Source organism: Berghia stephanieae, chromosome 1, assembly GCF_034508935.2.
Source record: "Berghia stephanieae isolate SIO BIC M18660-M18661 chromosome 1, UCSD_Bste_1.3, whole genome shotgun sequence".
Classification (NCBI taxonomy): Eukaryota; Metazoa; Mollusca; class Gastropoda; order Nudibranchia; family Aeolidiidae; genus Berghia; species Berghia stephanieae.
In genome coordinates, this window is record NC_088360.1 from 43,681,278 (window position 1) to 43,706,994 (window position 25,717).

Here is a 25,717-nt window from a genome sequence, read left to right on the forward strand (position 1 = left end):
GAATAACTCACATTTCGTCCAACAATACGGCCGTTTCGGCACCGAGGCGTCTCTTCAGTTCTCACTTGTGCTTTATACTTGTCGAAACGGTCGTATTGTTGGACGAAATCTGAGTTGATTTTACTCATTTATATATATATAATGCAGACGTTCTTATTTTTTATCAAAACTGTCTCAATTTCATCAACATCATCATTGCCTTTTTCACCCTGGGTCAGGGTATAGGCCACAGACAAACAGTTTCCATCCTTCTCTATCCTGAGCTAACTTTTTAAATCTCTTTCCATGTCTTACCACTTCTCTGTATATTAGCTTCTTTAATTCTTCTCCATGTTCCTGCTTTATAAAATAATGTGCAGAGGGTTTTCTCAGTTTAGAATAGATAAAACCCTCTGCACATTATTTTATAAAGCAGTAATCGAAAGTGTCTTGTCATTTTGTTTAACAGCATGTGGAGGCAATTGCTGAGCAGTGGAAAGGAACAAAATAAATTCAAGTATTAAAAAATCCATTAAATGCTGTATAAATGATGTTGACAATGTCGATCTTTTATAAGAGAAATTTTGTAAAAGTAAAATGGAATTCTCCGGAAAATCAGGAAAAACAACTCTTGACACCTCATTACGATTTCATCGAGTTGTGTACCTTTGACTTGTTTATCAAAAAAATGTTGGGACGTTCCTTGGCTACTACTACTACTACAATTAAGCCAACGGATTTGTGTCCCTTTATATTAATATTTAAAAAGAAAAAAATAGAAGAGTTTTTCATATAGAGCAATATCCACTAAACGTGCTCAAAATGCTTTACAAAGGGTCCCTGACCAACAGCAGGTCGTAATATGCAGAATGGGACGTCATAAAGTTAATTTTTCATTGTATAATTTCGAATAAATCCCAACTATTGGCTAGTCCTTTTTTTTTTCTTTTTGTTGTCTTAAAAACTTAGTAGTAGACAAGGTTGTTTTCTATCTCTTTTTATTCATCAGTTTCACTAGAGTGATCGAATATGTCCATAGAATCGTTATAACCTCGGTATAGCTTATTAACGTTATCAATATAGTCTGTTGAATTTGTTTTATCATACACCTTTCATGGTGTACATTTTTGTATCAAGAAAGTAAAATGAGTTTTGTAAGGTCCCATCCGCATCCCCTCCCTTCCAAAAAAAAAGTATTAACAATTTGTTCTGCGTGGTTGTTAATCCCTTGGTAATTGCATAGTTAGTTTTTGATGGTCGGTGATCAAATTGCCATTTAATAATGATAACAATAATTGAAAAATGACCTATTGTTAGTGTGACTTACTCTTCACAGGAGGAGAGTTGCGGGTCGTGCATTTGTCTAAATATATATATATATATATATATATATATATATATATATATATATATATATATATATATATATATATATATATATATATATATATATTCTTTCTTTTTGTTTGTTTTGTGTTTCCTTGTTTTTGTTTTGTTTTTTATTTGGTTTTGTTTGTTTGTTTCTTTTTTGTTTTTGTTATTTTTGTTATTGTTTTGGGGTTCTTTTTGTATGCTGGCTTTTGTTGTTTGGGGGCGGGGTTGTTTGTTTTTTACTTTTGTTTGTGTTCTGTGTCTGTTGGGGACGTTTTGTTTTGTTTTGTTTTTTGTTTTTTGTTTTTTTTGTTGAGTTTTCTTATTATAAAAAGTTTGCTTAAGATATCGATAGATTTAAATGGCCCCTAACTTAAAAAAAAATATTAATCCTGAGGTTGTGGGTCAATTTAATTTACTTGATTTTTTAAACTGAGATAATTTATTTTGAAAAAAAAAATGTTTCGTAATTGTACTTCTCGAGTTAATAAACAATAATTCATAATGAAGCTATCAAAAACGGCCAAACCATTTTTTAGGCCTCTACTTGCTCAAACATGATGAATTATCACCAGTCATGTGCAGATCTGCAAATTAACCCTTTAACAAAGAGACCGAATTGCATACAAATCCGAATTTATCTTTTTACATGACTATGAATGCTAGATCTATCCGTTTTCACCAAAAGAACTGTCATCAGAGATTCGACTTAAGCTAAATTACATCGCTATTATTGTTATTTTAATGAAAATACCAAGACATAGCTATAGTAAAATTAAACTCTGTGGTAAAAGGTTGATTAAATACTGGTGTCGGAATACATTTTATATTGACCATCTATCGGTTTGGTAATAGAATTGAGGGGGGGGGGAGGAAGTATTGTGAGAACAGAACACGAATGCTTTCGTTTAAAAAAAAAAAGAAGAAAAAAAAAGATAATTGTTGAAACAGTCTGGCAAATTTGCTTCTCTGTGTGACAACAACGAATTTGATTTTGGCCTCGAGCGGAAGAGATTAGTGGGTGGGGAAAGGATGATGGGAATGGGACTAGTTGTCATGGCTACAAGAGTGAGTGAGAGAGAGGAAAGAGAGTGAGGAGTGTTCAGCTGCGAGTCTGCCTGCGTCAGGATTCCAATCGATTATATCGCTTTGAATTTGGTTTGATAGGTCTCCAAGGTGAGAGTAGGTGCCTGTCTGTGCGGTGTGTGTGTGTGTGTGTGTGTGTGTGTGTGTGTGTGTGTGTGTGTGTATGTGTTTGCGCGCGCGCTTGCGTGCTTAGGAAAAAATATGAGGTTTAACATTTATTAGTTTAATTGGTGAATAAATGTTATATTTAAACTTGAAAAAAAATGTCGCCTACAATATAATGTTTGTTTCAATCCTTGTTTTTCACGAGATTTTAAAATGAGGGTGGGCTAGGATTCCGAAGAGTCAATAAACATAAAAAGATTATCGATCGATGATACGCCATCTTAGAATTATTTGAACGTTTTAATTTACACGTCAATTTATTCATTCACTATATAATCGGAAAATCTTATCAGAAAATGTATTAAAACAGATTAGATCTACACCACTCCCAAGACGAAATAGCCAAAACATCATGGGTAAATAAACATCACCGTTTATGAATGCCATGCCCAATGGCTATCGATTGGTTTTCGATCAGAACGCAGGCATCCATTATGGCAGTCATCACCGTAACAGTAAATTGCGTGATTGCAAATCACAAAGGCTGTTTTGGGTAGGCTGCTTTGAAACCGAAGGATTGGAGTGCACTCAGCAAAGGTGTTGGTTAACAGTATTGTATTTTATGCCATTTATTTATTAGTATTCGACTCGGATGCACTGACACAAATATTCTCTTACTCTCACTCACCCCTCTCTCTCTCTCTCTCTCTCTCTCTCTCTATATATATATATATATATATATATATATATATATATATATATATATATATATATATATATATATATATATATATATATATCAGTGTGTGTATGGGTGTTTATGTGTGCTCTTTTGTCGCTCTCAACACTTCCCTTATATTCTTATGTGAGTGCGCGTGCATGCGGGAGTAACAGATGAATTTGTCTTTAGAACCCCATGCAAGCAAGAGGCAAAAAGGGTTAGAGGATCGAAGCCATTCACGATCTAACCCTCTCCCCTTCGATCTGTCTCTACCCCCCCCCCCCCCCCCCCCCACCCCACCCAACCCCCGTTCTCTCCCATTGCTAGTCTGTGTTGTAGCCTTGATGATGATGATGACGGTGATGGTGGTGGAGGTGATGGTGATGGTGGTAGCGATGACCAGTCTCCTCGATATCACCAGAGCACGATGGTAATAACGCTCTATGTGTCGCTGTCCTCGTGAAATGGTTTAGCTTCAGGCGCGCGCGTGTAAATCGTTATATTATTATTGGCGCCATCCTCCTGTGAGTTGTGTTTAGCTTCACTGTTGAAGAAAATAACTGAATTTATTATTCCTTTGGAGCTGTGTTTCCCTTTGTGACTTCTGACACTAGTTGATCGAAGCATTGCGTAAATTATAGTTTGTTTCACTTGATATCTAAAAACATATTATAGAATTGAGTAAGTTCCAGAGACCCGTTTGTAAAGTACATTTTCATTTTTGGTTTAGGGTCATAATATGTGGATGAACTATTGATCTGCTGTTCTCGTGTTTTTCTCTTTTTTTTTTAGAGAGAAATGCTGAGTTTAATTGCATGGATGAAAAGCTAATTTTCTTCTGGTATTCATTGTTATGGTTATTGAGCATATTTTGAGTTAGCGCTCTGGATTTTTTAATTCTTTTGTGGAGGCTTGCGAAAAACTAAAGGTTCGTAATATTATTACATCTTATTTCTCCATTTAAAGAACGCTCCTGAACCAGAAATAAGTACGGTGTGTTCTCGTTTGTTTTGTTGGGTTTTCTTTTCTTGTTTTTTTTTTTTCATTTGTTTTGCTGTTTTTGGTTGTATTTTTTTCTCGGAGGGAGGGGGGGGGGGTATTATTCATTTCGTTACGTTTTTTCCTTTTCATTTTCTTTTTTAAAGATTTTTTTTTGGATTTCGTTTTGTTATTACTTTGTTTTAAAATTATTTTTTCTTTTTTTTATTTTTTTATTTTATTTTTTTTTTGTTTGGTTTGGTTTTGTTCTTTTTTTTTGTTCTTTGTTTGTTTGTTTGTTTGTTGTTTGTTTGTTTTTTTGTTGCTTTTTTGTTCTTTATTTGTTTGTTTTTTGTTTTGTTTTTTTCTGTTTATTATTTTCTGTGTTTTTTGTTTATTTTTTGGGGGGTTTTTGTGTTGTCGGACCATGTTTATTCGAGCAATTTTAGTATGTCATTTTTGAGATGCTGATTTTTTTTTCTGTATTATTTAAATTGTATTTTTCTGTTCCTTTTTTGTCTTATGGAAATGTTTAATATTTTTATGGGTGGAAGACCTGCAATATTAAGCTCGGATAAATAACACCGTTTATTGTCATCGAGAGATCGAGAGGAAAACACAAATCATGTTGATGGAATTGTTGTTTTATTAAAATCCTTTTTATAATACATTTTACTTCATTTGTTGGCAGATATTTTGCAATGCTTATTTACCACCTAGCTGTATCTGGAATATATGAATTCTGAAGACTTAAGACATGTATTTAGTTCTTGCATCTTTCGCCAAGGCTGACATTGTTTCCTGGGATCTTGAAAATGTTAAAAGAATGGACCAGGAAAAATAGTAACGGTGACAAATCCTGGAAGTATGATAACGATTTTATCAGAGAGTATACTGGTCATAATTTAAGGTCAGCAGCTATCAAAATCATCAGTGATTGTCTAATAGTTGAGCTGGCATTTGATTCGGACACTGGAATGGCCTTGAGAACTGCTATCAATTATAAGAGTACCCACACTGTTTTGTTTAGTTACTTTTAAATGAGATTTGGTATGTTTTGAAACAATTATTATATACTGTATATATATATATATATATATATATATATATATATTATATATATATATATATATATATATATATATATGTGTGTGTGTGTGTGTGTGTGTGTGTGTGTGTATTTATTTATTTTTTATTATCAAAATTATCATTAACGCCTTAGTCAATCAAACCTTGTTGCAAAGACGGTATTTTTGCGTTCAACACATAATATGTTAAGTTTATGCCAGTGGAGATTTGGAAATAACAATTTATTATTTCAATAATTATTTTCTTTCTTTTATAAAAAAAAAAAAAACAGAGAACTACTATCATGCATCTTCCCTCAACAACAAAGTTCAATTTCAAATCAAGATTGTGATTCCCTCTCTCCTTGCTAGCTTTGCCTCAATTTGTCAGCAATGAAAATCAATTTTAGGTAGCAGCCATTATATTTTTGTTGCCTATTGCGTGGCTTTGTAACTAATTATTTTACAAAGCTCTATTTAGTACACCATAAACATTTATGCCAGAGTGCATTATTTCAGATAGTGTTGCTCACTGAATTTCCTGCAGCATTCCACTGTATCGGTTTAAGTATTTCATGGTAAGGCTAGTAAATTTCACTCAAAATATAATTCCTCCCATATTTTATCTGGCAATAACTGCACACGGAGGAAGTACTTTCAGTGATGCGTTTCAGGCTTCATGGAGTATAGTTGAACCACCTCCACCTATAAAGTAAAGGTTTTATGTTTGTGTTGATGTTTTAAATACTTATAAGGATTAGGTTGAATAACTTTTAATGAATTTCCTGCATACAGCCGTATACTGACAACCCTTTTTTTTTATTTTGTCAAACGAAAACGTTTACTTCAAATACCGACCTTTTTAAAAGATTTTTTTGAGTTTGGGGATGGCTTAATTGATCGATGATTGAACTATAAGTTACCTGGTCAAATCTTCAGAAGAATATTGTTTTGTCATTGTGTGGATCAAGGCGAGGTCGTGGAAACTGCTATCAAATGTGATTAACGATATATTATTCTACCCCTCCCCATAAATTAGTAACACGTAAGGATATCAAGTTTACAATAATAAATTGTGGCGTCAGATTATCAAGCGTTAAATTTAACCGAAAGTATATTTTAAAAAGAGGCGTCTTTTTTAAAAGTATTTTTGAAAATGTCTTTTATTTAGAGATACCAAAATCAGAATAGATCGAGGGGTAGAATAAAAGAATTCTCACACTCTTGCGTTTTGGAATTGTGTTTCCAACGCGCACTCGCAAACTATTGCAGCGATTGGAAACACGTTCAGAATTCCACAAAGCAAGATTGTAAGAATTTATTGCTAATCAGTGTCTCTGTTGGGTTTTTTTTTTTGCCCACAATAACTAAGAATATCGACCTAAGTATGACTTAAATGATATTTTGCGTTAGGTGAATTTCTCATCCTTTACATTCTGTCATTAACATTAAGCTGGCCTGTGTTCCACGCTATGATTTGTTTTCCTATTTTACATTCATAGTTTGTGCTCATGTATATTCATGACTTGCTTTCCATGTAATTAATCCATGCGTCAATCTATTTTGGATTACGTACAGTAACGTCTTTCGAATGTTGATGTCATAATAAGTCCTAGGACGAATTCAGTCTGTCATCCGGCAGTCAAATTCAACAGTTGATGAAGTCAATCGATTAATGCGGTACATTGCATTGCTCGAGTTGGAATAATTTTATTGTTTTTGAGGCAATTTGGCATCTTGCCATGCCTCGAACTCATCATGCATAGGAAAGACTTTCTTTTATTCCTTTCTATGAATTGAGTCGGTGGGGGAAGGGGAGGGGGATGAACTGCATTAGGCAAGAATGGATTTGACAGGAGGATATCACGTGACGTATATTTAAAGGTTTTACGTCAAAATTTGGGAATTTATCGGTTTTAGGTTCCCTTTTTGTATGAATGAATGAATAGGACAACCAGCTTAGAACCATATGAATGAATATAACAACCATTTTAGAACCATATGTATGAATAACAATAATGTCAGAACCATATGAATAAAATAAGACAACCGTTTTAGAACCATTTGGATTAATAGGACCACCACTTTAGAACCATACGAATTAATAGGACAACCATTTTAGAACCATATGAATGAATAGGACAACAATGTCAGAACCACATGAATGAATAGGACAACCATTTTGGAACCATATGAATAAAATAAGACAACCATTTTAGAACCATGTGAATTAATAGGACAACCACTTTAGATCCATACGAATGAATAGGACAACCATTTTAGAACCATACGAATGAATAGGACAACCATTTTAGAACCATATGAATGAATAATAAATATCCCTGTACCTTACTCCGTCAAGGAAGATGGGATAGTAGTAGAGATAAGTTGGAGAAAGTTAAGAGTTATGATAGCTTTGAGGATTTGTTGTGCTCGTGGCTTTGCTGTTTCTGAAAATTTCCTCTTCTAATACTATTTTGTATCCATATCTGACTGGAAATTGTGCTACATAGCTAGGTTATTGTTGGGGTAATAAGAATAATAATAAATAACATTGTTAAATTGAATGTAAGCTTCAATTTAATATACGAAAACAGATAAAATGAATGTCTTAACATCGCCACTACAACATTATCTCATTCGTCTGTAGTGTTTCATTCAACCTGTTTTGTGGATAAAAGGGAAACCGAAAAGTCCATTTTATCTGTTTTAGTATATTAAATTGTAGCTTACATTCAATTTCCCATTGTTATTTATTTCTTCGAGTTTCGAGCAGCAACATTTACATTAAGAAGAATAATCCGATTTATGCTAAGACAAATGATGCAAGCCACGTTTCCAAGACCAAACACGAGTGATACAAGCCGTAAATACTTGACAAACTAATTTGTACTTCTTTTATTACAATTTATTATTAGCGCTGCAAACATATTTATGTGGGTTGATTAATTATTGGGATAAAAGACCACTCGATTCATAACTTAATTTATTTTTCAAAATACAGTCGAATGACACTAAGCATTGATTTTGTCTGCCTGATATTGATAAGCATTACCACTGAATTTGGAAATAAGTGGTTCAAGTCTTAGTCGAGCTATTTTGAAAGATAATGTTAATTCTTTTTATTTTTTTCACACCAATATTCCCGTAAGCTACTCTTTGGTCACCTAGGATCCACCTCTTCTAGAATAGCAAAATGACAGGAAAAAAAGTGATATTCTGATAATATCAATACCTGTCATAGCTGGAATTCAGGAGTGAGATAAATGGGGATTTTTTCATCCGGAAAGCATCTTTTATTTCATATATATATAGAAAGAAAGAAAGAAAGAATATAGAAATATAGAAATAGAGAAAGAATATATATATATATATATTTATATATATATATATATAGTAGAGAGAGAGAGAGAGAGAGAGAGAGAGAGAGAGAGAGAGAGAGAGAGAGAGAGAGAGAGAGAGAGTTTGATTTAGATAATTTATTGAACAAAAAAAAATAAGAGAAAGTAAAAACGATTACTTATAAATCTCGTATAATTTCGTGATAAATCAATAATGATGGCATGAGGGATATAGAATATGTTTTTATATGTTCTTTTATTTTCCGCATCGATTCTACCAAGATTAAAATGGGATCATTGTGTTTATTTTATGAGCTTTTGTTCAGTGAGTGCATAATTCAATTTGGTTTGAACTTAATAAAGTCGTTAAAGGATTCTTGTCCTGAGCAGGAGTTATTGCTTGTTTAATTTGTTTTTCTTTATTCGTCACGTTTTGTTTTTGTTTGTTTTGTTGTTTTGTTTTGTTGTTTTTTATTTAGTTTTTTTTGTTTTGTTTTTTTTTTTTTTTTTTTTTGGGGGGGGGGGGGGGGGGGGTTGTGTGTTTTTTAATGATTTTTATTTCCGTTATTATTTCAATGTTTTTTTTATTGATTTTTTTTCTGAAGCAATGGCAAAACTTTGATTATATCACAAGGTTTGTTTCGCTTAGTTTTGTTTGTTTTATTATAATTTTTTTTTGGTTGTTTTTTAAATTATTTATTGTCTCCAGCAGCGGAAAAGTAAATTGAACTGTAAATGAGACGTCTGTGACAGTCCTCGCGATCCAGCGACGGCCTTGCTAAATATCGCCTTTTAGTCATCACCTCTCGGTATATTTTATTCTTCCTGATTTTCACTTGACTTCTTTCGAGAAGGCACCGTACTTCGCTTTCATTTTCATATAAACCGAATGACTCAGCTAAAATAACTGCGTATTAAAAAAACAGCTTTGAGATAATTTTTTTTCTTTACGGCTGGAAGGAAATTTGTCTCCGTAATGTTCGAATTGGGTATTTCGAATATTGCGAACTGTAATTTGTCTGTGATTATGAGAATTTATTGTCTTCTTACGAGTTTTGAGAACACACAGATGTGATTGACAGGGAAAGAAAGTAATTCCAGTTATTTTCCAAGTTCCTGATGCTAAATCTTCATCCTTCTCGCTTTTATCAATAATAATTCTGCTACTTCCATCGTTTTAATAGCATTCACAATCTCCCTTTTCTGAAGAGCTCTTGTTGAAACAAGTAACATTGAAGAATGGTTCCAGTATCGATTTTTGGTTCGCCCAGAAATACAAAATCCCTCTTTAACCTTATTCTGTGTTGTTCGGTGCGTTCTGAAAAAAATATGGAGAATCGTGTCTTATCTTTGGTTTTGTTCGGTTAGCCTCAAAGGCTTGGGTAATAGAGAAGAAAGAAGTTGCATGAATAGTTCTGATAACAGAGAGATAATATGTGATGGTGGAATCGGTTATAGTAGTATAGTAGTTTTAGTAGTAGTAGAGTAGTAGTATGGGGGGGGGAGGGGGGGGGCGCGAATTGGCCGAGTGGTTAAGGCATTGCAGTGTGACCCGGAAGGTTCCAGGTTCGAGCCCCGCTTCAGGCACTTTCGTTTTTTTTTTTATTGGGCAAGTTTATTAACCCCACTAATACTCACTTAGACAACATGGGTGATTCCTGTTGACATCAGTCATCTTGTTTGATGAATTATCTATATTCCTTCGTGGAATGCCTATGCCACGATATCGTATGATGTGGCGGAAGGGCATAATTTATTTTTTTTAATTTTTAAAGTAGTGGCAGTAGTAGTAGTAGTAGTAGTAGTAGTAGTAGTAGTAGTAGTAGTAGTAGTAGTAGTAGTAGTAGTAGTAGTAGTAGTAGTAGTAGTAATAGTGTAGTAGTAGTTGTTGTTGTTGTTGTTGTTGTGCAGCTATGTGGTCTTGTGGTATGACACTTGCTTTCGGATCGGAAGGTCCTGGGTCGAGCCTTGCTCGACGCATAGTTGAGTCTTTGGAAAAGACTCTTTTCTCACATTCTCTCACCGTATTTAGGTGTAAAATTAGTACCTGGTCGTTAACAGCTTTGTCCCTGTCGGAAAATAAATACACTATCGCCTAAAAGGACGTCATGTCTTGTTCAGCATGTTACGTGTTGCTGTTAATCAGGCCCACAAGGGGTCCCTGGTCAACAGCAACATTTAACATGTAGGACGGGACATAACGCCTGTTAGGCGATATTACATTTTTTTTCGGACAAAGGCAACGCTGTTAACGGCCAGGTACTCATTTTACACCTGAGCACGGTGAGAGAATGTGAGTAAAGAGCCTTTTCCAAGGGCTCAACTAAGCGCCGAGCGCGAGACTCGAACTCAGGACCTTCCGATCCGAAAGCGAGTGTCATACCACTATACCACATAGCCGCAGTAGTAGTAGTAGTAGTAGTAGTAGTAGTAGTAGTAGTAGTAGTAGTAGTAGTAGTAGTAGTAGTAGTAGTAGTAGTAGCTGGGTGGGGATCCTGACCTCCCATAGTGGGCAGGGAGGTACATACTGTGTCTTATATCCCCTTATATCTATTTTCCAACATGCTTTTTGTCTTGGTCTTGGAATGAGATTACTTGGCCCTGTTCGGAGTCCTGGCTGGGAGGGAAACAGTCGAATGCATAGTTATTGTTTTGGAGGATGATATTTTTTTCCTTGTAAATCATCTCTCTGTTATGTATTATTATATTTATTTTTAATGTATAATGTAAGCATTTGAGTGTATTCCTCTTTGTTGGATTGTGTGCTTGTGTCCGGATGAGACTTATAGGTGATCTCAAACTAAGTACATTGGTGGTATGCTCTTGGATTCTACATGTGATCCCTATTTGTTCCTAGTTCCCCTTTTGACTTACTTTTTCTTGGGTGCTTTAATTGTATTTCCAGAACTTTTTACTATCCCATTTTCTTACTTTTTACTGGCGCTGATATAACCTAATGAGTTGCAAGCGCCGTAAAACCCTTAAAAACAAAAAACAAACAAAACATAGTAGTAGAAGTAGTAGTAGTAGTAGTAGTAGTAGTAGTAGTAGTAGTAGTAGTAGTAGTAGTAGTAGTAGTAGTAGTAGTAGTGGTAGTAGTAGTAGTAGTAGTAGTAGTAGTAGTAGTAGTAGTAGTAGCAGTAGCAGCAGCAGCAGCAGCAGCTGCAGAGTATTAAGGTAACATTACAATATACTAAGGATATAATAGAATGCATCATAGAAACATTATCCTATATTTCTCCCTCTCTCCCTCCCTCTCTCTCTCTCTCTCTCTCTCTCTCTCTCTCTCTCTCTCTCTCTCTCTCTCTCTCTTTCTTTCTCTTTCTTCCTTACTTTCTTTCCTTCTCTCCCTTTCTCTTTTCAGAGGGGACACGACTAAAACACGGAATGATTCAATTGGATTAGCATGAGAATATGTTTCGCATTCGTAACAGAGTGTATTGTTATACAGAATATTGATTGTGAAATTTAATCAGTTAATTGTCGTACTTGAAAGACATGCATTTAAGAATTTGGCCATAAAACTCGTCCTTCAATTATCGATTGAGTGAAATTACCCTCATCTTGGCAAGAATTCTCAAATCTGGGACTTCGAGGTTTGAGAGCCTTTGCCAAGATGAGGCCCATTTGAATCAACACGATGTTTGAAGGACGAGTTTTCTTACCCTTTTATAAAAAATACATATTTTTTCCAGAGAAGAGCAGTCAACTGGTAAAAAAAAAAGTTAGGAAAATAAAAACCACTGTGACAATACCCATACACCCATCTCCATCTCAGAGTCAGAGCACGCGTCCACATAATGATGGAACATTTTCACAACAGTGTTAATAAGGATTAATTTAGCCATTGGAGGAATGCGTTGGATTTCTTACAACCTGATATTTTTTGTCGCAAGCCAGATATCTTTGGACATTACACCCAGCAGTCATTAAGATAAGAAATTATTACCGTTGGTTATGTATCAAGTAGCCTCTTAGATATGAATAAATCAGCTCTCAAAAGAAATATGTATAGCTTTCCTTGTTTAGTTTAGTGGTTGCTTAAATTTCGTTCGCTTTGGTTGACGTCATTATTAGATTAATCGAGTACATAAAACATGTATCTGCTGTGAAAAGACGTGGCTTTTTGAACAACGTGTCACACAGTCTTTACTTATTAACATGATTCTAAGCAATATCGGTTCTCTGTTTCGTTGAGGCAACATAATGTTGCATATATTGTCAACTATCAGCTTGTTTTGTTTTTGTTTATGATTTTTGTTTGTTTGTTTTTGTTTTGTTATTTTTTCTTGTTTTCTTTGTGTATTGTTTATTTGTTGGGATTTTGTTTTGTTTTATTTTTTGCCTTTTTTTGTTGTTTTTTTTTTGTTTGTTTGTTTATTTGTTGTTTTTTTTGTTTGTTCGTTTATTTGTTTGTTTGGGTTTTTTTGTTTGTTTGTTCTGTTTTTGTTTTTTGTTTTGTTTTTTTTTTTTCGGTTTTTTTTTTGTTTTGTTTTTTTTTTTTGTTGGTTTTTTTTTTTTTTTTTTTTTTTTTTGTTTGTTTGTTTTTTTTTTGTTTGTTTGTTTTTTTTTTTTTTGTTTTTTGTTTTTGTTTTTTGCTTTTGCGTCACCGTTCAGTAGGTATTGACGTTTTGAAATGTCAACAGCTGTGGATTATCACAGTTGACAACATGCGGTGGTCTGAATACTGTATAGAAATAGAATACTGGAATGCTGGTTCATGGAGACTGTCATTTTAATAATGGTGTTTTTCTGCTTCATAATGTCTTTTAATTTATAATTATTCCTATAATTGTGTGTTGAGGGGAATATTCCAACACCGAAACGTACATAGTACGCAACAGTTAAGATTACAACAAAATATCTACCTACTCTGTTTTTTTTTTATTTTGTGTGTTTTTGTTTTGTTTTTTTTTTTTTTTTAAATTTTTTTTTTTTTTTTTTTTTTTGCTATTATCAAGGGCAAAAGTCAAATTATGGTCCGAGCATTACACCCCAGCACATTTTCTCAATATTCATTTGAGCCGACAAGTGATAGATCTACGCCTACTTTAAGAAAGGTCGGCAAGTTACCTGTGTATCGATATGTAAAAAAATAGTTTTATTTTTTTCAGATTTACCAGTAATTTTGTGGTCATAAATGTAACATTGACTTTACGGAAAAATGCTAACTCCCAACCTTTTTTTTAAAGAATAGATATGTTGATTATAGTATAAATGTTATCACTAACGATAAATTGTTACATGATAATTATATTTATATCTTCTATGATGCTTTAAAAGGATGTTTAAGGTAATGAAAGATTTCGCAATCTGCTACTCTTGTACAATGCTCGAATACACTTTTAAACTCTTATTGATTTTCAATTTTTCCCTCGGCTTTGTGAACACAATTTTGTTTCGTGAGATTACTGCAATCGACTTGTGCAATGTCCGCAGCTGTTTATTTTCGCCGTACATCGTTTGGCTCTCAGTTTGCTACTCCTGTAGTATATTTATAGCACGTCGGCACGCAAAACAAGCATTATTTATTTGTGTATTGTATTTTGTTTCCTTTTTGTTTTTATTTTGTTCGTTTGCTTTCGATCTCGTTTGAGCTTCAAAACGATGATAAAGACAGTCTTTCTTTCTTTGTTTATTAATTGATTTATTTATTTATTTGTTATTCATTTATTAATCCCACATTCATTCATCATTTTGTTGTTTTTTGTTGGGTTTTTTTTTTTTTTTGTCTTTTTCGTTTGGTGTGTTTGTTTAAAATTTTGTTTAATTGTTGGTTTATTTTATTCTCATCTCATTATCCTGTGTATTCGACACATTGCGATGAAAATTAAAATCTCTGTTGATCAAAATGAACTACTCAGGTTCAATGATTCTTGACTCATTATGGTGGTTATTATCAAATTCTTTTCCGGTTCGTGTCGGATTAACATGCGCAATACACAATTAATAAAGTTATTAAGTCGTCGTTGATGGCTTATTCAGAACACTTGAATGTCCTTACCTTGATGATTACGCAGTCTTTTTTTTTTTTGAAAACTCATGTTACGTTCTGCTCCCCTACCTCCCGGGAAATGATAGTTGAGACATCAAAGCCTTCCATAACCAGAATTTTAAATGGTATGTCGACAACTTAGATGTAGAAATGGTTGGAATAGGATCATAACTTTTTATTGTGATTTATTTGAATTTAAAATTACAATGCAAACTGTTTCAAATGTGTTCAGCATACAGTGCAGTACTCTTTACAAGAAAAGAAACATTTTTTTTTTAAAGTTTGGCCAGAAAACGTGTCCTTCAAAAATCGATCGATTAAAAATAACCGTCATTTTCTCAATAACTCTCGACCTCGGGACTTCATGAAATCCCCGATTTGAGATTTTTTTAAAAGCTGAAGGTGATTTTAATCGATCGATATTTGAAGGACGGGTTCTCTCGCCAAAATCTTTAAAACGTGGGGGAGGGGAGTTCAGAGTACTGCAGAACAGGATTGCAACTGGGGCTTCAATGCCTCGCTCCTCTGGCAGAAACAATTAGATATTGTTTCAAAATTATAAAATATGTATTATATTCTTCACGGTAGTTATTAGAATCAGGAATCAGAATAAGAAGCTGCTGAACGGGATAATAATATTTACTCAAGATCAATCAGATTAAACTATGGCCGGATAAAGGGAAGGACAATAGAAGTTAGACAGATTGAGAGGGGAGGGGGTGGGGAGAGAGAGAGAGAGAGAGAGAGAGAGAGAGAGAGAGAGAGAGAGAGAGAGAGAGAGAGAGAGAGAGAGAGAGAGAGAGAGAGAGAGAGAGAGAGAGGGAGAGAGATCACCAATCGCGACTGTCTTTCTTGTTCATCCATCGATGTGGAGTTACTGATCAAGCTTGTTATCCGGAAGACAGAATCGATTAGCCTAGTGGGCTTTGCCCAGCCCGTGGCAGGCGGAATAATGAAATTTGCCTGGCTAGGGTTGCTCGCTTCTGCCTTAACTGAAGCAGAAAATGATCGGCCAGAAATTTCATCGCCCATTTATTGCATCGTGAATATCAGAGAAAAACAATTATATTAAGTATAAGGCAGCTTATTTTTTATATTTTATATATGGACTCAATTAAATTGTGCACTGATTTGTTTTGTTGTTGCTTTTTTAAATATGAAAATTAAGAAATCATATAAGTCCCTAGGACTATTTATTATAAGGAGAATCATGAACTTTTTTTCGCGAACCTGTGGAAAGTATTGCAAGTTTTGTTTGCTCCAAGTACAATAATGTATGACAAAATACTATCAGGTTATAACGATAAACGTGAACGAAATGTCGGAGTTTTTAAAGCAAAGCATTGTCACTATGGCAGTCTGGAAGAGCGCAAGAATACCGACGAATTATAAGATTTCATTGGTTGCTCGATATAATACGATTTGCGCCATTTTCATTTGGGGAAGTATCTAAAGTAAAGTTATAATTTAGATCGTTCATGGTTAGGACTCACACGTGGTTCGAAGTCTTTGACAGATGGCGTCATTTTGCTGGGACCATGAACAGGATCCTATGGTTTTTCAATGATGTAATTACTCCCCATCTCAGCTTCCCATGCCTGATGTTTGCTATTATTATTATCATATCTCCGAGTAGGTTGGAGTCCCCTTGGGGTTTGAGATCTTCTAGTCCTTGGGCCGGGATGTGGAAAAAGGGCAGGTTCATAATCGAACCCCCCCCCCCCCCTTGCTCTTCCTCCATGCACCTTACTGTCTCCTATATTGTTCCTTCCATGGACAGTTTTGTGTCTGTGTTTGTAATGAGACTTTATTCTTCCCCAAGGCCTTGGTTGGAACCTTCTGCTGAGAGGGAAGGTAACAATCAGACGGATTTTCCTTTTTGGGTTGATGTCTTAGTTTTCTTGTTCATCACAGACAGGCAAAATATTTTTTAATCAATTCAGAACTTTTATTTTATATAATTATAGATTTTAAGCCTTATATTTTAAAGATGTCCTTGATGGAAGACTTTTTAACAAATAGGTGGCCATCTTAATCTCTCTCTCTCTCTCTCTCTCTCTCTCTCTCTCTCTCTCTCTCTCTCTCTCTCTCTCTCTCTCTCTTCTCTCTCTCGCTCTCTCTCTCTCTCTTTATATATATATATATATATATATATATATATATATATATATTAACAAATAGGTGGTCATTTTAATCTCTCTCTCTCTCTCTCTCTCTCTCTCTCTCTCTATATATATATATATATATATATATATATATATATATATATATATATATATATATATATATATATACATATTATGGGAGCTCGTGGTCAGGTAGACGGTGGGAAAATTGATTGCTGGTGGAGTTGCAGTCCGGATCCCCTAAGTGAAATAACATTTAAAAGGGGAGTTATTATTAGTAATTCGTTGGGGTTTTTTGTTTTTGTTTGTTTGTTTGTTTTTTTTTTGTGTGTTTTTTTTCTTGTTTTTTTTTAATTTGTTTGGTGGGAGGGTGGGGGCTGGAGATCTTCCTCTTTCGTTTCTATTCTTTTATGTTTTCTTTTTCTAAAATATAATATAGAGGTCTCCAAGCAATCAATAATAATTTGTTATTGTTGTACCTCTTTCGTTTTCAAGACATTCGATTATAATATAGCATAAAGACAAGAATGTCGTGAGTCAACCTACTTATCCCTTGTTAAAACACGTAGGCGTTTAAAACATATTTTCATCCCGCATGCATCCGGTTTTCCACGCATGATGATATCTTACACAATGAGGTTTCTAAATGTCAAAAAATATGTCAGTTACCCGTTTGTGAAAACGAGGATAAATCTTGATGAGAAATAGCATGTCTGAGGTCATTGGCGGAATATATATCAAAAATATGCTTGAATTCCTGCGTTTGAAATTCCGAGCTCGTTTCCAATGCCGATCCAAAGATAGCGGAGGGGTGGACTGTGGGGAACCGCGTTTGAAACTCCAAAAGCAGAATCTTTGTCTCCAAATGCGACCGATCCTAACAGGACCATCGAAGTCTAACCACATGCCTCGAGGTTTTATTTTTCAAAATCAAGTTTAACAATGTGATTAGCCTGGAATAATTGTGAGGCATTCGATTTTGATCTTTTCATTAAATATTTTTTGTGCTGGATTTCGTTTTTTTTTTTAGTTTTTTTTTTTGTTGTTGTTTTTGTTTTGTTTTGTTTTTGTTGTTTGATTTTTGTTGGGTATTTTTTTTGTTTTTTTTTTTTGTTTGTTTTTTGGGGATTTTTGGGGGGTTTTTTTGTTGCTGGGGTTTTTTTGTTTGTTTTGTTTTTTGTTTTTTTGTTTGCTTTTTCTATTTGTTTTTTTTTTTTTGTTTTTTTTTTTTTGTTTTTTGTTTTGTTTTTGTTTTTTTGTTGTTTTTTTTTTTTGGGGGGGGGGGGGGTTCTGTTGTTTGTTGTTTTGTTTTATCGTTAGATTTTTGTTTACTAGTATATACGAGGGCTCTTTCAGAAATAACCGAAAAATGCCCATTGCTCAGCAACCAGTGGAGATTTTTTAATTCTGTAAACGACATGATATTCCTTATTTCCTTACGGATATTCCCAGAAATTAGGAAGTGCATCATTTTGCACAATGAATTTCTAGACTATTTTAAAGATGGCGGCCCACCTTGAAACTTGGTCAAAGGAGGAAATCAGAGCTGTCATACGTTTTTTGAACGCCAAAAGTCTGAATCCTACCGAAATTCATTAAGAACTTCAGAGCGTATATGGTGAGCATGTTATAAGCCGTACACAAGTCTATCACTGGTGTAATTTGTTTGAAGCCGGCCATTCCGACTTGACAGACAGGGAAGGGAGAGGGCGTTCGATAACTGCGACGTCAGAAGACAATGTGAAGCGAGTTGCTGAGCTTATTCGTCAAGACAGGAGGTTGAAACTTCATGAAATCGCAAGCAGTCTTGAAATTTCGGAAACTTCTGCCCATAGAACTGTATTTGATGAACTTGGCTACAGAAAAGTCAGCGCAAATGGGTTCTTCTAAGCAATTGACAGACAATCATAAAGAACAAAGATTGGACATCTGCAGGGAACTTTTGAGAAGAAGCAAGAGCTCACGCAGGGTTCACGGGCATACTGCCAACGCCGGCGGAGACTTTCTAGGGTACGATGTGACTTTTCTTGACAGCATGGTCACCGGTGATGAGACTTGGTTGCACCATTGCACCCCAGAAACAAAGCAAGATTCGATGACATGGAAACATCCATCCTCACCTGTCGCGAAGAAATTCAAAGTCATGCGGTCAGCAAAGAAATAATGGGAACTGTTTTCTGGGACAGTCGTGGTGTTATTCTGTTCGAAACCTTACAACCTGGAGAAACAATCAATGCTGCAAGGTACTGCCAAACTCTTGACAAGCTAAGGGAGGCCATTTGCAGAAAGCGCCCAGGGCAGTTGACCAACGGGGTCATTTTGCAACACGACAACGCTACAACCGACACAGCACGAGTGACGCAAAGGTTGGCTAGAGAAATATGGATGGGAGATTTTGCCACACCCACCACACAGTCCAGACCTCGCACCATCTGATTATCACCTCTTTGGGCCACTGAAACGTGAGCTGGCAGGAAAGCGCTTTGATGTCGATGAAGAGTTTGTTGACCATGTGCGGAAATGGCTACAAAACCTTGACGGAAATTTCTTCCGAGAGGGTATCTATTCCATGGTGCGGCGTTGGCAGAAGTGTGTCGACAGACTTGGCTGTTACGTAGAGAAATGAAGGACGAGTCAAGGTATGAACACATGCAAGAATTTTGTTGATAGCATAAAAAACGCGGATTTTACAGGCATTTTTCGGTTAATTATGAAAGAGCCCTCGTAGTTTGGGTTTGTTTGTTGTGTTTTTTATGTGTTTTTTTTACGATTTGTTTATTTCTTTTCTCTTTTGATTTCTTTTCTTGATTGGGGGCGGGGGGGGGGGGGGGGGAGACGTTAAACGCAGGATTGATTGGCTTGACGTGCAATATTTACTAATCATGATAAAATCACAATATCGATTAATGGCCGCTTTGTCTGGTCGGCGACGCCATTAAATACAGTCAAAGTAGGCACAATAAGCATAGGCGTTATGTGAGCAAGTCAGGCCAGGGAAACGTTGGCTTAAAAGCGATTGCTTGTTCAAGCCCGTTTGGGAACAAAGCATTATTAATATCGCTCTCGATGCTTCCCGTTCCATTGTGAAAATATCAAGATGTAAATTAGTTAAATATAGGATTAAGGCACGATCATTGTGTCACTCGCAAACCCGCTACACCTTCGATGTAAATATAATCACAGTCATGTACGTTATCTCCGCAATACGCCTATGTAATCTATGTAATCTCCTTAAAGAAGCACACACACACACACACACAGAGAAACACACACACACGAACACACACACACACACACACAATATATATATATATATATATATATATATATATATATATATATATATATATATATATAGGTTAACAATATCGTTATCCTCTATAATGTATAAGCATTTATCTCAAATTTCTTTTTGTTAATTTGGGGGTTTTTTCAGCTTCAATTTCACTTTGGCATAATCCGTTTAGGCAAAGAACATCAATAAATGTAGCTTATACTTGATACTTTTCTTTATTTGATACTAAAGTTCAGCTTTTGACGGCAAGACTGATGTTTTTCAGGTCATTAATTCACCCCATCATTTATGGGAGTTTTTTTTACCACAAGACCAAACCTTGGTCATTATGAGATCAGTAACTCGTTGATTCCGTCTTCATTTACACGTCTCAGGAGACAGTGATCAATATTCAGGTTATAAAGTGTGGCATGATGAGATCGACTTACCTCTGACTGCATCTTTACCCGAGATCGTCTCATTCATATGGCAGACAGTCTGTCAATAACCATATTCAGTTTGTTCTTATCCATTGTCATTATCATTATCACGTCTGTAACAGAGATCCCTTATTGATATTGATGGGTGTTTGGTGTGCTAATGAAATAACCCAGGGTAAGCCGATCCATTAGTCTACAGTGACAGAGGGCTGATTGGCTTTGTTAAGAGTGGATATTATTTTCCAACACTTCCATCACATCTTTGGTGATTTCACTTTGGCGTCTAGATAGTTCTGTTAACGATTTTCTCGCTTAAGGTGAATGTCAACGGAGAGAAAAAGGAAAAATATGTATATTAAGTTTGTTAAGCTAAGGGGTCCTTTCTCGGGAAATAAAAGGAAAAGGAACTAACTATCCGTGGATCGTAATCAAGTAAAACGTAGAAAGGACCTCTTTTTCTATTTTTTGTTGGGTTTTTTTTTTAATTTGGGGGAGAGGGCTTTGTTGTTTGTTGGTTTTGTGTGTAATTTTATTTGCTTGTCTTCTTTTTTTTTCTTTTTTTTTTTAATTTGCTTTGTGTGTGGGGGGGGGGGGGGTGTTGGGGTTTTTTTCTTTTGTATTTACATTGTGTGTGTGTGTGTGTGTGTGTGTGTGTGTGTGTGTGCATGTACACGTGTGTGTAAATTTACGTCATTCTGCCAAATTTCTTGTGACGTCTTGAGTTTATTGTTGTATCTTCCTCTAATTCATTGTAATTTTAGGGCGTTTAGGGAGGGTGAGAAGCCTGAACTGAGCAGGCAGTACGACCAGTCGACCACATTCCATCTTTTGTATTAATTTCATTAGAATATAAGAGCCGTTATTAATTTTCCCAGTAGGTGGTTGGATGGGAGCATCACCCTTGAATCATATACCTATGATGTTCGCATGGGTGTACGATCCGATAGTGATGTCGTTTCTTCTTCTCTTTACTAGCCTATCCTGCTTCTTTGGTTTGTGATTGTATTTTTGACAGGGGATTTTTTTTTTTCTGTAAATCTTCTGCCTGTTTGTTCTTGGTTATTTATAATTTAGCTTATGATATCTTTAGGTTATGATTTTGATTTACATTTGTACTATTTTTGTTAGATTGCATGTTTTTTTGTTTCAGCGGTCTCTCATATAACCTCAATTGTGTTGGAAGAGACCTAAAGCAACAAACAAACAAACAAACAAAATAATTTTCCCAAATTATATTATTACGCTGCACTTGTTTTTATTTCTTTCACAGATTCTGTAGTGGAGGTTGAGAGCTATGTCCACGGGCTCCTATGACGAAGGATCAAATTTAGTAAAAGAGACATTATCACCAACATCGTCAGGGCCTGATACGGATGAGGTCTTTGACCACGGTGGACAAGCGTCACAATCTGATGATATTGGTCATAAGAAGCATCATTCTTATTCACTCTCTTCTCCCATAGTCAAAGCCAGTGGCTCTTCGTCGTCCTCTGCTTCTCCTAAACAAAGCCCCTTTAAAAAGTCAAAGGCATCAAAGGGTTTGGGATTTCTTCTGAAAGCAAGAGAAGGTGCCAAAAAAGGACGTTCAAAGTCTCCGCTATCTTTCAGCAAATCGCCACTGAAGTCTAAAAAAGCACAAGACGAAGATGACGATGAGTTTTTGAGAAACAGTGGCAATGGAGCTTTTTCTGAGGTTGACGACAAAACCAAAGCAAAATCCGAACACTGGCAGGCTTTCCTTCAGATGCAAGATCGGATCAAACAGAATGTTTTGAAAACCCAAACAAGCATCGGAAAGCATGTACCAGGACGCATCTCTCCATCCGGGAGGATTTCTCCAGGGAAGGAAAAATATGACAGTGAAAAAATTCCGTTCTCTACTCTGAGCGAAAGAGACAGTACATCTTCTGACACAGGCTTTGATCAGATTGAAGAAAATTCGCCCAACACCTCTGGTTTAGAGGAACAGTTGATTGACGATCCTTCAGTTTTTCCCAACTTTGATGGTAGCACCGATCATACCAATCTTTTAGCTTCAGCATCCCACAGTATTACGGTTTCCTCACCGAGTCCTCCTGCTGCTATCAAGCCCCAAACTAATTTCAGCATGGATACATTTGATGACATTTTAGGCCTTGAGCAGCCAAACAACACCCCAGTCTGCCACATGGATAAAACAGATTCCACAACCAACATTTCTTCCAATGTTGACGAATTTGATCTTCTCGGACTTTCCTCTAATTCCGCTCCTATTGAAAACAGTGATATGAATTTTTCAAAGCAAAGTTCAATCAATGAAGACTTACTTGGATTGGATGATTTTGCCTCCATTCCAACTTCCAGAGATGTCTCTCATGATAATCTTTCATCTGACTGGTTTGGCGGTTCTTCAACTGCTCAAAGCAGTGCTCAGTCATCTCTTTGTCCCAGCCCTGTCCATTTTGACCTCGACCTTCTCACAAATCAAGGAATGTTGAAAACTGAAAGCACAGCAGTCTCTGATCTGGCACGGACTTTAGTCGATGATTTCTTACAATGGGGTGCCAATCAATCAGATGAACCTTTATCAAAAAATCCTTTTCAAGCAGACGACTTTACTTCAGACCAGGCTCTGATTCAAAATTCCTTCAACCCATTTGCTACTATTGTAGAAGATGACCCTGATTGTCCTGGTGATGGACTTGGAGGTTTTAGTGACATGAGCAACAGTAAGCGAGGCTCTGGTGGCCATAATTTACTTTCCTCTGATCCTTTCAATTTTGAAAGGGACAATTCTCAAAACCAGGTTGTCCCAGAGAACTCTATATTCGACCCATTTGCTCCTGTCTCCTCACTTTCTGATCCGCTCCTTGACATAAACGCCAACGCTGCACCGCCTCCTGGCATTGATGGTTTTATATCTTCAACTGTGTCTGAAAATATACCACCTCTTAGACCTGCACAACAACCTAAAGGTAAAAAGACGACCAGAAAATCTTCAAACCCTTTTATCATTAGCGATGAAGATTTGGTAGATGGTGCTGTAGAATTTGATGATAACTTCTTTGCAAGTAGAGGAATCTTCCACGCCGCTCCTGAAAAAAGTTCTGAAGATAGTATATGGGGTGTTGGGAGTACAGCAGGAAGTAATACTGGCCCTACGTTGTCTTTTACCAGTGATGCAGTTGGGAGGGGAGATGGAGGTGCAAATCCTTTTCAAGATGATCTTTTCACGGCAGACAGTGTACAACAAATGAAGGACCATAGCGATGGTCTCCTGGAGACAGTATCTGGCAAAAATGAGCCCATAAACCCATTCCTTACAGCAAGCTTTGAAAACATTGCATCACAAAGTCAAAGCCAACCTTTGACATCTGATAACCCATTTGCTGCTATGATCGCTGGCATTCCTGCCAGAAGCCCAGCCCGCACACCCAGTCCCTCAGCCACAAATGCCTTGGATGATTTCTTGAAACCCGAAGAGCCTTCTTCAACTAAATTTAGTAATAATAACACGGATGACATCATATTCGATCCATTTGCCGCCTCAAACACATCTACCCATTCACAGCAACAAGTAGAAAGTCTTTTAGGTGACAAAGGCAGCAATGTAAATGTCAACGGAGATCAAGACCCATTAGATATTTTCAGCACTAAACCATCCGACAAAACAAATATTTGTAACGATGATGCCAATGATGAAGATGAACAAAGAGTTAAACTCAAACTTGATATAAAGGAAAAGAGCCAGATTAGTGATACCTCCTCCAGTATTGTACCTGCCCTCCCACCACCGCCAAAACCACCCAAATCACCACAAATACCCCAAAGGGAGAATCCTTTTAATAAAGAATCTCCACCAGAAGAAAATTTTGCAAGCTTTGCCGAGGTTGAAGAAGAGTTGAGGAAAAAGGCAGAGGCTAAAGCAGCAGACGAGGCTGAGGCGAAGGATAAAAGGTTAAAAATGCGATCGATGACATCAGAGGACAGTTCTCCAGATGAAGAAGGGCCGCTTGAGCCATTGGAGCCTTTCTATCCCCCAGAGGAAAGGGATTACTGGAAGTTGATGATACGTCATCCTATGAAGAAGAAGCTAGGCGGCAACCGTTTTTGGAAAACAACGCTCATAAGACTTGGAGAAAACAAAGAAGGCCCGATTATCAGACTCTTCATGGAAGAAAAAGATAAAGAGCCATTTCAGGTAGGAATTATATATTTTACTCAGTTTCTATTTATGCAATAGCATTCAAGTTCAAGGGTCAAAAGTGCGATGCTTTACCTGTAACATAATTCAAGCGATATTGAGCGAGGTCAGAGACAAAATAGCTGTTAATGATTGCAAATTTTTGCACACATTACCTCACCCTACTCACGTGTGAATGAGTACCTGACTTGAAAAAATATTGGATAATTCAAGAGTAGCAGTACAAACATGGCAACCAACAAACATTTACTGTATGAAATGGAAGATGTTCCATATTACCTGCTGGGTGAATAAATGAAGCAATGAGGTGTTAATTGAACATGATGAATCTGTGGAAATGCGCTTAGAAATGTCCATACTATTATATACATGTTTTGTTATTTGTTTTTCTATTTCCAGCTTTATGAGTCATTAGAATCAAGGCACTATGCGTGCACTTTATTCTCCTGATTAAATTCATTATATCAACTGCCATGTTTTAAAAGAAATTATACAAGTATTTCCACACTTTAATGATATTATAATCCAAAAGTGTATGAAATAATGCTTACTTCTTATGCAAAAAAAAGTTTATAATATAAGTTTATATTATCTATAATTAATTGAATAAGCCATGATACTATTTTTTTTTTCGAAGTGTAATAAGACTTTCACAAAGCTATTATTTTAATCGTTTTGTTGCTTTTTAAAATTGTTTTTCAAGGAACTCCCGCTTCAGCCTTGTTATTCTGTGAGTGATATTTCCATGCAGCAGTATGACCAGTTTGGAAAAATACACACTATTAAGGTAAGCACTGTAGAAAGAGAACGGGGTTCTAAATTACTCTATCCTTACGTCACTTCCTACTGTTTACAAATTAATGTTACAGATTTATGGTGACAGTTTTTTTTAATTACGCCCGTCCACGCGCCAAGCCATTCCGTAAAGGAATATAGATAATCCATCAGACATCTGCTGGTGTCAGCAGGAATAATCCATGTCGTCCAAAGTTGAGTTAGATCAATGATAAGAAAATCATAATTTCAAAAAGAATTCAGTTAAGCAGTTATA

At 35.8% G+C, this 25,717-nt stretch overlaps 1 protein-coding gene across 2 annotated transcripts in view; it reads left to right on the forward strand.

Annotated features, from left to right (window-relative positions):
• The window catches only part of LOC144975390 (uncharacterized), a 57,453-nt gene that overhangs the window by 27,574 nt on the left and 4,162 nt on the right, over positions 1-25,717 (forward strand). Inside the window, exons 1-3 of one of the 2 annotated variants that reach the window (XM_078919420.1) lie at positions 3,673-4,190; positions 21,754-24,663; positions 25,370-25,453. In XM_078919420.1, the coding sequence (XP_078775546.1) occupies positions 21,778-24,663; positions 25,370-25,453 (2,970 nt within the window). In that variant the 5' untranslated portion in view covers positions 3,673-4,190; positions 21,754-21,777. Of the gene's footprint in view, positions 1-3,672; positions 4,191-21,753; positions 24,664-25,369; positions 25,454-25,717 lie in introns of those variants that run through there. The other variant, XM_078919411.1, reaches the window with a different exon arrangement.